This window comes from Octopus sinensis, linkage group LG1 (assembly GCF_006345805.1).
Source record: "Octopus sinensis linkage group LG1, ASM634580v1, whole genome shotgun sequence".
In the NCBI taxonomy this organism is placed as follows: Eukaryota; Metazoa; Mollusca; class Cephalopoda; order Octopoda; family Octopodidae; genus Octopus; species Octopus sinensis.
The window spans coordinates 130,537,214-130,551,986 of NC_042997.1; the positions used below are offsets into that span (position 1 = coordinate 130,537,214).

Here is a 14,773-nt window from a genome sequence, read left to right on the forward strand (position 1 = left end):
CTTGACCCAGTGCAGCTCTACCTACTCCATGCACTTGATGTAGTCCTCCCTCCATGTTGAGTGGGAGGCTGTGTAGGAAGATGAATGGAGGCATAATGTCACTAGCACAAGTGATCACCCTAAACACCATGATGGATGTTTGATTTTTATCAGTCTTGGTACATGTTTTGGGGACATAGCAAGCCAATGCGTTTACCATCTGTTTGTATTGGAGCCTTTGGTATAAATGGCCAGCAGTACAGCATGTCGTTTCCAAATTTTTGGCTGAGTGAACTGCATCATGGTGCTGTTTTTCTCACAGACGGTGCCCATCTCACCCTACCTTGTGTAGTTGACAAAATGAAAAAAAAACAATGTGCATGCATGAAATTAAAAATATAAAATGATGACAATTTACCCATCGCATCCTGTATATATATATATATATATATATATATATATATATATAATATATATATATATATATATATATATATATATTAATAGAAATAGAAATATTATAATAATAATAGTAGGGAATATAATTCCAAACTTACAGGGAAAAATTCAATTTAGCAATTTTAAATCAAATTTCACAATTATGATATATGTATATAATTTAGAGAAAAATCTCTATTAAACAATTCAATAATTAAAGATGTTATTCACACCATATAGAAAACATATACTATAAAAACCTTATTCTAAAAATCAATAAAGTACAAAAACAATAAATAGTAAATAGTAGTAAAAAGACTACACATGTTTCGTGGCTATATTTTCAAATAGATAATAATAATAAAATCTATATTTTTAAATAGAATTAATTTTAGATCGATTTAATTTTAAATCGAATAGATTTTATTATCATTATCTATTTGGAAATATAGCCACGAAATGTGCGTAGTTTTTTTACTACTATTTACTATTTATTGTTTTTGTACTTTATTGATTTTTAGAATAAGGTTTTTATACTCTTTTACTCTTTTACTTTTTTACTTGTTCCAGTTATGTGACTGTGGCCATGCTGGAGCACCGCCTTTAGTCGAGCAAATCGACCCCAGGACTTATTCTTGTACGCCTAGTGCTTATTCTATCGGTCTCTTTTGCCGAACCGCTAAGTTACGGGGACGTAAACACACCAGCATCGGTTGTCAAACGATTTTGCGGGGACAAAGACAGATACACAAACATATACACACACAAACATACATATATATATATATATATGCACATATATGATGGGCTTCTTTCAGTTTACGTCTACCAAATCCACTCACAAGGCTTTGGTTGGCCCGAGGCTATAGTAGAAGACACTGACCCAAGGTGCCACGCAGTGGGACTGAACCCAGAACCACGTGGCTCGTAAGCAAGCTACTTACCACACAGCCACTCCTACACCTATATGGTGTGAATAACATCTTTAATTATTGAATTGTTTTATAGAGGTTTTTCTCTAAACAGAGAAAATTCATATGTGTACACATATGTACATCTAATGGTATGGAACATAAGTGATAAAATAAGCAGTGGGGACAAAGCCCTGATCATCATCATCATCATCATCACCATCACCATCACCACCACCACCATCATCATCATCATCATCATCATCACCACAGAAATTGCAGCTGTTATATTCTAATTTTGAGCATGGCGCTCATTTCTATTTGACTTATAAAATATCACACTTCGTTAAATCATCATTCTATAATGGTAGACTAATTGTAAAGAAAATAAATATCAGTGAACTCATTTCACATTCATGTGTCAGTATGATTTTCTCATTAGAAAGAATTCATTAATTATATTATTTCTTTCAGAGGTCAGCCCCAATTTTGATCTGGTGTTTCAACATGAAGGCATAACAAATTATGTTCAGGTTTGGTTTTTCCCTAACCCTGTAGAGATCACCATCACTTTTTGGATGAGAACTTCTGATGTTTCTAGTTTGGGAACAATGGTTTCCTATAAGAAGGAAAGCAACGATATCTTCAACCCTGATAACTTTGCACTTTATGACTATGGAAGTTTGCAGGTAAAGTCAGTTTATTTTATGGACGACTTTGTTTTAGCAAGAAAAACTCCTCTTTGAAATAAGCTTAGTAAAGATCAAAGAAGAAGAAGAAGAGAGAGAGAAAGAGGGAGAGTATTTGCAATAGAAAGTGGGGTAAAAGAACACTGGAAAGGAAAAAAAAAAACCAAAGAAGATAGTTTTTTGGGGTAGTGGGGGGAAAGGTGTTTGAGTGGATTTGGTAGACAGAAACCAGGCCCATGCATGGCTGCATGGCGTGGAGTTTACCTTCCAGCCATATGGCTCTGTGTTCAATCCCATTGTGTGACACTTTGGGTAAGTGTCTTCTATGGCTCTTGGCTGACCAAAATCTTGTAAGTGGGTTTCATAGATGGAAACTGAAAGAAGCCCATCATGTATGTGTGTGTATGTGTGTGTGCGTATGCACATCTGTGTGTATGTAAGTGTTACTGTCTCCTTGCCTTGACATCATGTGATTGTTGTAAACAAAGGTTCCTGTTATACAAGCAGTATCCCTCAATCCTAACCTTCCAATAGAAACATTTCTGGTAATGTGAAAATATTACCCTCTGTGGAAAGCAGGTGAGGGTTGGTGACAGAAAAGGCATCAAGCCATAAAAAATCTACCACAACAGAATTCCATCTGAGCCATGCAAGCATGGAAAAGTGGATGTAAAAATGATGGGAATGATGATGATGATGATAATGCTTGCAGAAGGAGGAAAGGTACTACTTAGAGAATTTCCAAGTAAATATGGTGAGAGAACCTTTTATACAGAGAAAGATGCATAGTATAGTTTGTTCTTATTTCTTTATTGCCCACAAGGGGCTAAACATAGAGGGGACAAACAAGGACAGACAAAGGAACATCAACCCTAGTGCGTAACTAGTACTTAATTTATTGACCCCGAAAGGACGAAAGGTGAAGTCAACCTCAGCGGAATTTGAACTCAGAACGTAATGGTAGATTGTTCCTTCTTGAGCCACGCCTGGCTCTTAGGTGCCAGTTTCCCGGTTTCCTTTGCGTATAGGTTCCCCACCTGGATGGGATGCCGGTCTGACACAGATGAGCTGCAAGATGCAGGAGGGAAGAGTGAGAGAAAGTTGTGGTGAAAGAGTCAGCAGAAGTTCGCCATTACCTTCTGCTGGAGTCGTGTGGAGATTAGGTGTTTCGTTCATAAACACACACATCGCCTGGTCTTAGATTCGAACCCGCGATCCCTCGACTGCAAGTCCGCTGCTCTAACCACTAGGCCATGCGCCTCCATAGTAGATGAAATACCTCTAAGCATTTCGCCCAGCGTGCTAACGTTTCTGCCAGCTCGCTGCCTTGTTTGTTCTAATAGAGTACCCACATTTGAGTGGGGATAGATAATATCTCATGGTATCAATACTGCTTCTGTCTCTAATGTATATTCTTTAACAAGCTAACTGGCTAATCCTGACACCAGTACCTGTTCTGGCACTGTCAATCTATATATTTGTGGCAGGGAGATGAATCACTGTTACCTCTAATGTTCAAATGTCCATCATTACACTAGGGGTGGTTTACCTCGAGTAGCACTTTTCATCCTGTTGTAGGCTACTACTGTAGGTAATATGTGTTTTTTGTGGGGACCAGGGGTAGCAAACAGAAGGGAGCACATACTCTAGTGCATCATTGACAAAACCAAACAAGGTTGAAATCATATCATCTGGTGGTCTCGGTACTGGAAATAGTGGGGATTGGTCCCCCTGCTAGCGATATGAACAAGAATGTATTTTGCATCAAAAAGCTAATATGAATGTTTCTCTCATGTTAACTACAGCAGTGTGGAGGTGCAATGGCCCAGTGGTTAGGGCAGTGGACCTGCGGTTGGAAGAACGCAGTTTCGATTCCCAGATCGGGCATTGTGAGTGTTTATTGAGCAAAAATACCTAAGCTCCACAAGGCTCCGGCAGGAGGGTGAACCCCGTTGTACTCTTTTACCACAACTTTCATTCTTTCTTCCTACTTCTGCTACAAAGCAGAGGAACCATGGTGTAACCCACTATGGTATGGTAAACTTTCAGACCCTAGTCTAGATTGTGAATTCTCTGAACCCCAGGATGGTTCAGCTCTCCACTCATTAAAAGCCACCATTTACGGAATGAGGATAACAACTTTCGCGCCCGTGTAACCACCAGTCTATAGTGTGTGGTGGGTGGATCTTCAAGTTGCCACACGCATTCTTAGTAGCTTAGAGTAGGCTTGAATTAGAGATTATTCTTTGTGGCTAATGGCGTGAGTCCTGATTGGAAGAAGAAGAAAAAGAAGACTACAGCAGTATAGTTTGTTCAAATAGGACATTCATATTGAAGTGAGGATAAATATTGCCTCTTTTATAATTAATACTGAGGAAGAAAAGAAATGATACTGTGTAGAGGAAGGGGTTGGAATGGAGGAAGTGATGAACTACAGAGGAAAGAATTCAGTCAAAGTGTGTAACCATGAAGAATAATGTGAAAGTATTTGGGGAAACAATATGTTCCTATAGCCTGGTGTAACAATATACTGTTTCACTGAACAAAAACATACATTGAAGTAGATTTCTTCCTCTTTCCTTTTCTTCTTTCTTCTTCCATTTTTTTAGAAATAAAATATATATTTCTATATTTGTATGGATTTGGACTTTGTAGGTGGATGTCTTTGTGTAAAAGTATGCTTGTGTGAGATTTTATGTCTTCTTAGATGTGTGCATGAATTAGTGTGTGTATTTTTGCATGTATATATTTGAATGTGTGTGTGTGTGTGTGTGTATGTGTGTGTGTATGTGTGTGTGTGATTTTGTGTACAAGCATAAAAGTATGCTTGCTTGAGTTTGTATATGTATTTGTATATGTGTTTGTTGATGTATGTGTTAGTGTGTCTACATGTGCATATGTGTAGTTGAGTGATGAGGGGTGAATATGCATTTGTGTGTATGGGAGAGAGTGAAAGAGACTGATAGACAGCCGAAGAGTGACAGGGAGAGAAGGAACAAATAAAAGTCTTAACACAATGACAAAAATGTAAAAAGAGTAGGTATGAAGATGGAGGTTGTATGGAGGGGAGGTTTGGAGGTTCGTAGGAAAGGGGTTATCAAATAGATGGCAAGATGGCAGAGAAAAGAGAGAGGGTTGGGCAAAAAGCAGGCAGAGGGGTGAAGGGTCTAGAAACAAAGAGACTTAAACAGGATAACAAAGTCAACTGCAGTGAGGTGGTGAGGGGGAAGTGCCACTAGGATCGGTCAGAACAATGAATTATTTAGTGAAAGTTCATAGGAGAAAGTTAAAAGGTTTGGTAAGGAATTGTGGAATGTTAGGATTGGTAGAGACTGAGTAGTATGATGGAGAGTTGGGAGGTGGGAACACAGCCACTTCCACCATTATTCACCAATATCTACAAAGTATAGGTGCTATATTTACAAGAACTGAGTGTAGGTCTATATGCATGCATGGGAATACAACATCTACGCACTGTACATCTAATTACGTATTTACAAACACACACATAGATATATTTACATACTTGAATGCATACATTCATACATAAACATACACATACAGACAGAAGCATATGTGTAATGACTAACACATCATCATCATCATCATCCTCATCACCACCATCATCATTCTCATCATCATTGTCATCATCATCATCATCATCATCATACCCACCATCATCATCATTGTCATCATTGTCATCATCATCATTGTTGACATCACCACCACCACCACCACCACCATCATCATCATCATCATCACTATTATTTTGTTACATCCACTTTCCATGCTGGCCTAGGTTGAACTGGTCGGCATGGTCTGAGCCAGTTCTTATTTGGAGTTACTGCCCTCCTCGATGGGTCAGAGAACCATATCCATCATACTGCCACTAACTTGAATGGTTGGTCCTCCTGCTGGGCTTACATGAGTAGACCCTACTTCTCCTTTGCATTCACTTCATTCAACAACCTCTCATGAGAGAGCTACTATCACTCTGCACACATACTTCTTCCCAAAGACATCTTAATTTTCTCTCTCACACAGCTTTGCAACCTGTAATGCCTATTTCTTTACTGCCCACAAGGAGCTAAATGCAGAGAGGACAAACAAGGACAGACAAACGGATTAAGTCGATTACATCGACCCCAGTGCGTAATTGGTACTTTATTTATTGACCCCCGAAAAGATGAAAAGCAAAGTTGACCTCGGCGGAATTTGAACTCAGAATATAATTGCAGATGAAATACGGCTACGCACTTCACCCGGCGTGCTAACGTTTCTGACAGCTCGCCGCCTTACAGCTTTGCAACCTGTAATACCTCTGATGCTTGCATCTTAAAACATTAGCAAATTTCTTACATCTGATTTTTTTCCCTTGTAATCAATTGCACAAGCATGCTTTGGCTTGCTGACATGCCAAAGCAAACACTGAAACTTGGAGCAGCCTTCTCGTTCATTGAAACTCTGACGTCTGGCAGCTGATTTGGCAGACATCCATAAAATTATTAACCATCTTACTAACAATAACTCTGAGCACCTTTTCAAACTCCACCTCTCTAACACCTGTGAACATGTTTACAAAGTCAGAAAACAGCACAGCTCCCATGACTTTCGGAAGCATGGCACCTAGGGTAAGTGTCTTCTACTATAGCCTTGGGCCGATCAAAGCCTTGTGAGTGGATTTGCTAGACGGAAACTGAAAGAAGTCCGTTGTATATATGTGTATATATATTTACAGTATTTACGTAATGTGTATTTAGACTTTTAAAACCCTCCCTGTACTGTTAACAACCCACCCCTTACAGTAGTCTATTAATAACAAGGACAACTGTTAAGCAAAAACACTTTAGATTTAAAAAAATAAAGACTGTTACTGTACTCAACACGAAAGAAGTTGAAGTAAAATTTGAATGATGATGGTGATGAATTTGCTGCGCAGTAGAAATGATGATGATGAAGCTGATGGCGGTGCCCTTTCCTGGGGCACCTCTTCCACTTCTTCCGAAGGTGCAACCGTAGTAGTAGCAGCAGTAGAAGACACTTGCCCAAGACATGTGGAAATTCAGTTATCGCAGCCGGTCTCGGAACCAATCTACCACGATAAACAAGGGATCATTGTAACTTTGAATAAAAACTGATATGGGGACAGAATGAACTCTTTTGTTTGGTTGCAGACAAATATTCTAATGCCAATGGTATTATAATAGACTCTCAGCCTGTTGTAAGGTGGATAGTAATGGAGAAAAGTAGTCAGTTGTTCAAACCATGAAAGAAAAAAAAAATCAAATCAACAACAACAATATTGGCAGCTTCCTTTATTGATACATGTGTCAGATGAGGGAGGATTGTGACAATTGGTGAGACACAGTGATATCTGATCCACCTTTACTGAAACTGTGTGTGTGTGGGATGTGATGATTGTGATGATGATGATAATGATGATGATGATGATGATGATGATGATGATGATGATGATGATGTGGTGGTGGTGGTGGTGGTGGTGGTGGTGGTGGTGTAGTGGTGGTAGTGGTAGAGGTAATGGTAATAGTACTGGTGGTGGTGATGAGATGATGATGTAACAAATTAAATAATTTAGCCTGCACTTTAAAAGAACCTGGGTAATTTACAACAGTTTATAATTGTATGCTTTTTAATATAAATTTGTACAATAAAGTAGATATAGATCTTAAGATAAAACCTGTTGCAAGCATTGGATATAAATACATAGACAACGACACACAATACATCTGTACATACTATATACACGCACATATACATACACACACATATACATACACACATTCTTACTTGTATATACATAGACATATATCTATATGTATACATATATAGATATGTGTGTGTGTATGTGTGTACCTACATACATACATATATATATATGTACACACATACACACACACACACACATATATATATATATTTATATATATATATATATATATATGTATATATATATATATATCTTTACTCTTTACTCTTTTACTTGTTTCAATCATTTGACTGCGGCCATGCTGGGGCACCGCCTTTAGTCGAGCAAACCGACCCCAGGACTTTGTAAGCCTAGTACTTATTCTATTGGTCTCTTTTGCTGAACTGCTAAGTTACAGAGACAGGAACACACCAGCATCGGTTGACAAGCAATGTTGGGAGGACAAACACAGACAGACATATATATATACACGACAGGCTTCTTTCAGTTTCCATCTACCGAATCTACTCACAAGGCTTTGGTCGGCCTGAGGCTATCGTAGAAGACACTTGCCCAAAGTGCCATGCAGTGGGACTGAACCCGAAACCATGTGGTTGGTAAGCAAGCTACTTACCACACAGCCACTCCTGTGCCTATATATATATATATATGTACATATTTATATAAATATATATAGATATATATAAATATAAATATAAATATAAATATACATACATATATATATATATAATATATATAATATATATTATATATATATATATATATATATATATATATATATTTACATATTATTTATTTATATATTTTATATATATATATTTATATATATTTATATATATATATATATATATATATATTTATATATATATATATTATATATTTTATATATTTATAGATATATTATATATATATATATATATATATATATATATATTATATATATGAATTGCTTGAACGGAGGTGGGTTGATATATGCTGCATTCAAGAAGTGAGGTGGAGAGGAGGTTCTGCTAGGTTCCTCACAGGCAAAGGACAGAGGTACAAGATTTTCTGGGCTGGGAATACTGACGGAGTCGGGGGTGTGGGCATGCTTATCGCCGAAAAATGGGTAGATAAGGTAATCGAGGTAGTCAGAGTAAGTGACAGAATAATTAAGATTAGATTAGTGCTCCACCATAGTTTAGCAACTATTATATCGGCCTATGCCCCTCAGCCAGGGCTACCTGATGGACAAAAGACTGTTTCTATGACACCCTACTGCAGACCACATCATTGACGAACGACAGGGACCTTCTCTTGTGGCTGGTGACTTCAATGGGCATGTGGACGACGTGCTGGGGGCTTCCATGGCGTGCATGGAGGCTACGGTTATGGTTCCCGCAACGAGGAGGGAACCAGGCTGCTGGAGTTCTGCGATGCGAATAGTCTTATGATTTGCAACACTAACTTCAGGAAACCGACAAGCCACCTGGTCACCTACCGATCGGGCCGGCATACTAGCCAAATCGACTACATCCTTGCCAGAAAAAGGGAAAGATGGCTGCTTATAAATGCCAAAACCTTCCCAAGTGAAGAATGCACCCCACAACATAGACTGGTAGTTAGTGACTTTAGGATCAGGACTAAGAGGGCGACTAGAAGACGACCACATGGAGAAGAAGGGTCTGGAAGCTTAAGACCCTGCGAATGGACAGAGATTTAGAGATATGTTATTTGAAGCTTTAGACGAAATGGAAGGGAGTATAGCTACGCATGGGGTAGAAGACAACTGACGCTTCTGAGGACAACCTTGCTGAAAGCCGCTGACCAGATCTGTGGCTGGTGCAAAGTCCCCTTAAGACCCAAAATAACGTGGTGGTGGAACAATATTGTTGACAGGGCTATTAGACAAAAGAAACAGGCTTGGAAGGCCTGGAAGAACGGTGGTAGCAGGGAAGTGTATCAGTCTGCCAGAAGGGAAGCCAGGAGACCAGGTCTATCTAGCCAGAGGGGAAGCAGAGAAGGAAAAATTTGCCAATGTCCTGCGTCGTGAGGATGAAAGACTTGAGGTATTTCGTGTTGCAAGACAGTGTGTGAGAGAGAATCGTGACGTGGTAGGAGAGAAATGTGTTCGCAAGGAGGACGGTTCACTTGCACTTAATGAGGGTGCAAAGAGAGAGACTTGGAGACGCCACTATGATAGGTTGCTGAATGAAGAAAATGAATGGGATAAAGAGAGTCTGCCGAATGTCGACCCAACAGAGGGACCAGCAATCCGAGTTAACAGTTCCTTAGTAGATAAGGCAATTAGAAGCATGAAAACAGGGAAGCCCCCAGGCCCATCAGGAATTACTGCAGAGATGCTCAAAATATCTGGTGGTGTCGGCTATAGCTTAGTCACCCGTATAGTTAACCAGGTGATACACGAGGGGGTCATACCCAATGACTGGTGTAGCAGCATAATAGTCAACTGCTACAAAGGTAAAGGCGACGCCCTAGACAAATAACTACAGGGGCATCAAGCTGCTGGATCAGGTAATGAAGGTTACGGAGAGGGTTGTAGCCCAACTAATTAGAGAGAGAGTTACCTTAGATGATATGCAGTTTGGGTTCGTGCCAGGGAAAAGTACTACTGATGCTATATTCCTGGTAAGACAGCTGCAGGAGAAATACAGCCAAAGATAAGCCCTTGTACCTGGCTTTTGTTGACTTGGAGAAAGCCTTTGACAGGGTCCCCCGGTCCCTTATCTGGTGGTCAATGAGGAAACTAGGGATAGAAGAATGGTTGGTGAGAGCTGTGCAAGCCATGTACAGAGACGCTGCTAGTAAGGTGAGGGTGGGCAACGAGTACAGTGAAAATTCCGGGTAGAGGTTGGGGTCCACCAAGGTTCAGTCCTCAGTCCCCTCCTATTTATCATAGTCCTCCAGGCAATAACGGAGGAATTCAAGACAGGTTGCCCCTGGAGCTCCTCTATGCTGATGACCTTGCTCTAATTGCTGAGTCACTATCAGAACTGGAGGAGAAGTTCCGGTGTGGAAACAAGGATTAGAATCGAAGGGCCTTAGAATCAACCTAGCCAAAACCAAAGTTCTAATAAGTAGGAAGGTAGATCAATCACAAACGCCTTCAGGTAGATGGCCCTGCTCGATCTGTAAAAAGGTGTAGGTAGAAACTCTATAAGATGCACCATGTAAGCTATGGACACATAAGAGTGCAGCAATGTCAAAGGAAGCTAACTAGGAAAATAGTTTTTGTCTGTGCAAATGCTCAGGAGCAATAAACCACTGGAAATATGCAGAGACCAACTTCTGCCACGTTCCAGGGAGACAAACTAGAAGTAGTTGATAGCTTCCGCTACCTAGGAGACCAAGTCAGTAGCGGGGGTGGTGTGCTGAAAGTGTAACTGCTAGAGTAAGAATAGCCTGGGCAAGTTTAGAGAGCTCTTACCCCTGCTGGTGACAAAAGGCCTCTCGCTCAGAGTAAAAGGCAGACTGTATGATGCATGTGTACGTACACCATGCTACATGGTAGTGAACATGGGCCGTGACTGCTGAGGATATGCGTAAGCTCGCAAGAAATGAAGCCAGTATGCTCCGATGATGTGTAATGTCAGTGTTCATAATCGTCAGAGTGTAAGTTCCTTGAGAAAAAGCTGAACCTAAGAAGCGTCAGTTGTGGCGTGCAAGAGAGACGGCTGCGCTGGTATGGTCATGTGACAAGAAAGGCTGAAGATAGTTGTGTGCAAAAGTGCTACACCCTAGCAGTGGAGGGAACCTGTGGAAGAGGTAGACCCAGGAAAACCTGGACGAGGTGGTGAAGCACGACCTTCGAACTTTAGGTCTCACTAAGGAAATGTCTAGAGACCGAGACCTATGGAAGTATGCTGTGCATGAGAAGACCCGGCAAGACTAGTCAGGCCATAACCCGTGGCCCCGACCTGGGACGTAGTCAGTCCTGTGCATACCTTCCTTCTTGTGACACTTATGAAGACCCTGTTTGAGGCAAGTGAAAATCAAATCAAATCAAAACAAATCAAAATAGATGACATCAGTGGAATTGTATTCTTGTGGTACCAGTGCCGGTGGCACAAGAAAACCCCCAACGTGGCCGTAACCAGTACCGCATCGACTGGCCTCCGTGCTGTGGGCACAACAAACACCATCCGATCGTGGCCGTTCGCCAGCCTCATCTGGCACATAAAAACACACCATCCGAAGACCACTCCGAATCCGCGACGTGTCAGTCCACCTGTGCATACCTTCCCTCTTATGACACTTGTGAAGACCTGTTGAGGCAAGTGTGTGACACTTGTGAAGACCTGTTGAGGCAAGTGAAAATCAAAATCAAAAATCAAACCAAATCAAAATAGATGAATATCAATGGAATTTGTATCTTTGTGGTTCCAGTACGGTGGCACACAAGAAAACCATCCGAAGTGGCCGTAGCTGGTACCGCATCGACTGGCCTCCGTGCTGTGGGCACAACAAACACCATCTGATCGTGGCCGTTCGCCAGCCTCACCTGGCACCTGTGTCGGTGGCACATAAAAACACCATCCAAAGACCCGGCGACGAGTAGTCATCCACCTGTGCATACCTTCCCTCTTATGACACTTGTGAAGACCTGTTGAGGCAGAGGCAAGTGTGTGACACACTTTGTGAAGACCTGTTGAGGCAGAGGCAAGTGTGTGACACTTGTGGAGACCTGTTGAGGCAAGTGTGTGACACGCGTGACACTTGTGAAGACCTGTTGAGGCAAGTGAAAATCAAACCAAATCAAAATAGATGAACATCAATGGAATTTGTATCTTTGTGGTTCCAGTACCGGTGGCACACAAGGACACGCGTGACACTTGTGAAGACCTGTTGAGGCAAGTGAATCAAACCAAATCAAAATAGATAACATCAATGGAATTTGTATCTTTGTGGTTCCAGTACCGGTGGCACACAAGAAAACCATCCGATCGTGGCCGTTCGCCAGCCACATCTGGCACTGTTGTCGGTGGCACATAAAAGACCCCCATCCGAAGACCCGGCGACGTAGACAGTCCACCTGTGCATACCTTCCTTCTTGTGACACTTGTGAAGACCTGTTGAGGCAAGTGACACTTGTGAAGACCTGTTGAGGCAAGTGAAAATCAAATCAAATCAAAACAAATCAAAATAGATGAGCATAAATGGAATTTGTATCTTTGTGGTACCAGTGCCGTGGTGCACACAAGAAAATCATCCGAACGTGGCCGTAGCCAGTACCGCATAGACTGGCCTCCGTGCTTTGGGGACTAACAAACACCACTCCGATCGTGGCCGTCCGCCAGCCTCATCTGGCACCTGTGTCGGTGGCACATAAAAACACACCATCCGAGCGTGGCCGTCTGCCAGCCTCGTCTGGCACCTGCCAGCCTCATCTGGCACCTGTGTCGGTGGCACATAAAAACACCATCCGAGCGTGGCGTGGCGTGCCAGCCTCGTCTGCACCTGTGTCGGTGGCACATAAAAACACCATCCGAGCGTGGCCGTTCGCCAGCCTCGTCTGGCACCTGTGTCGGTGGCACATAAAATCACCCACTACACTCTCGGAGTGGTTGGCGTTAGGAAGGGCATCCAGCTGTAGAAACACTGCCAGATCTGACTGGCCTGGTGCAGCCTTCGGGCTCCCCAGACCCCAGTTGAACCGTCCAACCACTGCTAGCATGGAAAACGGACGCTAAATGATGATGATGATATGATATATATATATATATATATCTATTATATATATATATATATATAGATATATTGAAATATATATATATATATATATATATAGGCTGGACTGGAGCCTGGTGCAGCCATCTGGTTCGCCAACCAACAGTCAAACCGTCCAACCCATGGAAAGTGGACGTTAAACAATGATGATGATGATGATATATATATATATATGTATATATATATATGTATATATATAGGTGTACAGATATGCTATATATATTCAAGTGCCTCTAATATTTTTTGCATATTCCAGGGAAACTTAAAAGCTCCAGATAGTTGCAAATTAATTTTGACATTTTGTAAACAGACAAAGTAAGCATAATTAAGTCAGAAAATTTTCGAGTAAAACAGAGACTCACTCTGCTTGACCTTGTTTAATTATCTCAGATGTGGAATGTTGAACCCAAAGGTCACATCAGTTACTGATACCTACAATATAACTCCAAAGAAATGTAAATTACTATTTGCCAATGTAACCTCTTGGTTCTGTGTTTAGTCTGGATATCATTGTTATAACATTGCTTTCTTTAACTACTTATCAGAATTACCTATACATATATAGGTCTTATATAGGCACAGGAGTGGCTGTGTAGTAAGTAGCTTGCTTACGAACCACATGGTTCCGGGTTCAATCCCACTGCATGGCACCTTGGGCAAGTGTCTTCTACTATAGCCTCGGGCCGACCAAAGCCTTGTGAGTTGATTTGGTAGATGGAAACTGAAAGAAGCCTGTCATATATATGTATATGCATATATATGTATGTGTGTTTGTGTATCTATGTTTGTCCCCCTAACATTGCTTGACAACCGATGCTGGTGTGTTTATGTCCCCGTAACTTAGCAGTTCAGCAAAAGGGACCAATAGAATAAGTACTAGGCTTACAAAGAATAAGTCCTGGGGTCAATTTGCTCGACTAAAGGCGGTGCTCCAGCATGGCTGCAGTCAAATGACAGAAACAAGCAAAAGAGTAAAAGAGTATATACATGTATGTGTGTGTGTGTGTGTGTATGTGTGCATGTGCATGTGTGTGTATGTATGTATATTCAGGGCCATATCCAGACTAAAATATCTATTTCTTTATTGCCCACATGGGGCTAAACACAGAGGGGACAAACAAAGGGATTAAGTCGATTGCATTGACCCCAGTGCGTAACTGGTACGTATTTTATCGACCCTGAAAGGATAAAAGGTAAAGTCGACCATGGTGAAATTTGAACTCAGAATGTAACAACAGACGGAATACCTATTTCTTTACTACTCACAAGGGGTTAAACACAGAGAGGACAAACAAGGACAG

The 14,773-nt window shown here is 41.1% G+C and overlaps 1 protein-coding gene across 3 annotated transcripts in view; it reads left to right on the plus strand.

Moving 5' to 3' along the window:
- LOC115214963 (sushi, von Willebrand factor type A, EGF and pentraxin domain-containing protein 1) overlaps positions 1–14,773 on the plus strand; it is a 226,501-nt gene that overhangs the window by 170,018 nt on the left and 41,710 nt on the right. For all 3 annotated transcript variants that reach the window (XR_003881945.2, XM_036504662.1, XM_029784063.2), the window contains exon 19: positions 1,803–2,017. Coding sequence is in view for 2 of the 3 variants with exons in the window: in XM_036504662.1 (XP_036360555.1) it covers positions 1,803–2,017 (215 nt within the window). In the remaining variant the exon portion in view is untranslated. The remainder of the gene's footprint in view (positions 1–1,802; positions 2,018–14,773) is intronic.